Consider the following 411-nt stretch of genomic DNA (forward strand, 5'->3'; position numbering starts at 1 on the left):
GGATGGTTGTCAGGATCAGTATCTTTGAATCCCATTTCTTCCAGCTTACACCGCCTGTACAGCTCATAGTGGCGGGTATGAGTTTGTTCCCGAAGATCTTCCATGTTGACACGGATCAGCATTTCTCGCAGTTTCACAAAGTCACAATGGCTTTCATTCTCAACTTGTTAAACAAAAAGCAGCAACACAGACAACATGAAAACAATGTTTTACATACATGTATGCACACTCTAACTGGACCAAAAACCCTGGCATCTCTTTTGTCAGAGTACACCTCTGAATGGAATTAAAGCAGAATTTCCTTCCACAATAGGATCACAGCTTGTTCATCAGGTAGGATTAACAAGCCATTGCATGATTTAAATATGATATAGCAGGATATTGCAGAACCTTGCCAAGCCATTGTGCACA

The 411-nt window shown here is 41.1% G+C and overlaps 1 protein-coding gene across 1 annotated transcript in view; it reads right to left on the reverse strand.

Moving 5' to 3' along the window:
* Positions 1-411, reverse strand: part of SEPT8 (septin 8) — an 82,320-nt gene that overhangs the window by 16,433 nt on the left and 65,476 nt on the right. Inside the window, exon 7 of the mRNA XM_015429171.1 lies at positions 1-163. This exon is cut by the window's left edge and continues 2 nt beyond it. Coding sequence (XP_015284657.1) covers positions 1-163 — 163 coding nt within the window. The remainder of the gene's footprint in view (positions 164-411) is intronic.

This window comes from Gekko japonicus, unplaced genomic scaffold, assembly GCF_001447785.1.
Source record: "Gekko japonicus isolate JY-2015 unplaced genomic scaffold, Gekko_japonicus_V1.1 scaffold768, whole genome shotgun sequence".
Classification (NCBI taxonomy): Eukaryota; Metazoa; Chordata; class Lepidosauria; order Squamata; family Gekkonidae; genus Gekko; species Gekko japonicus.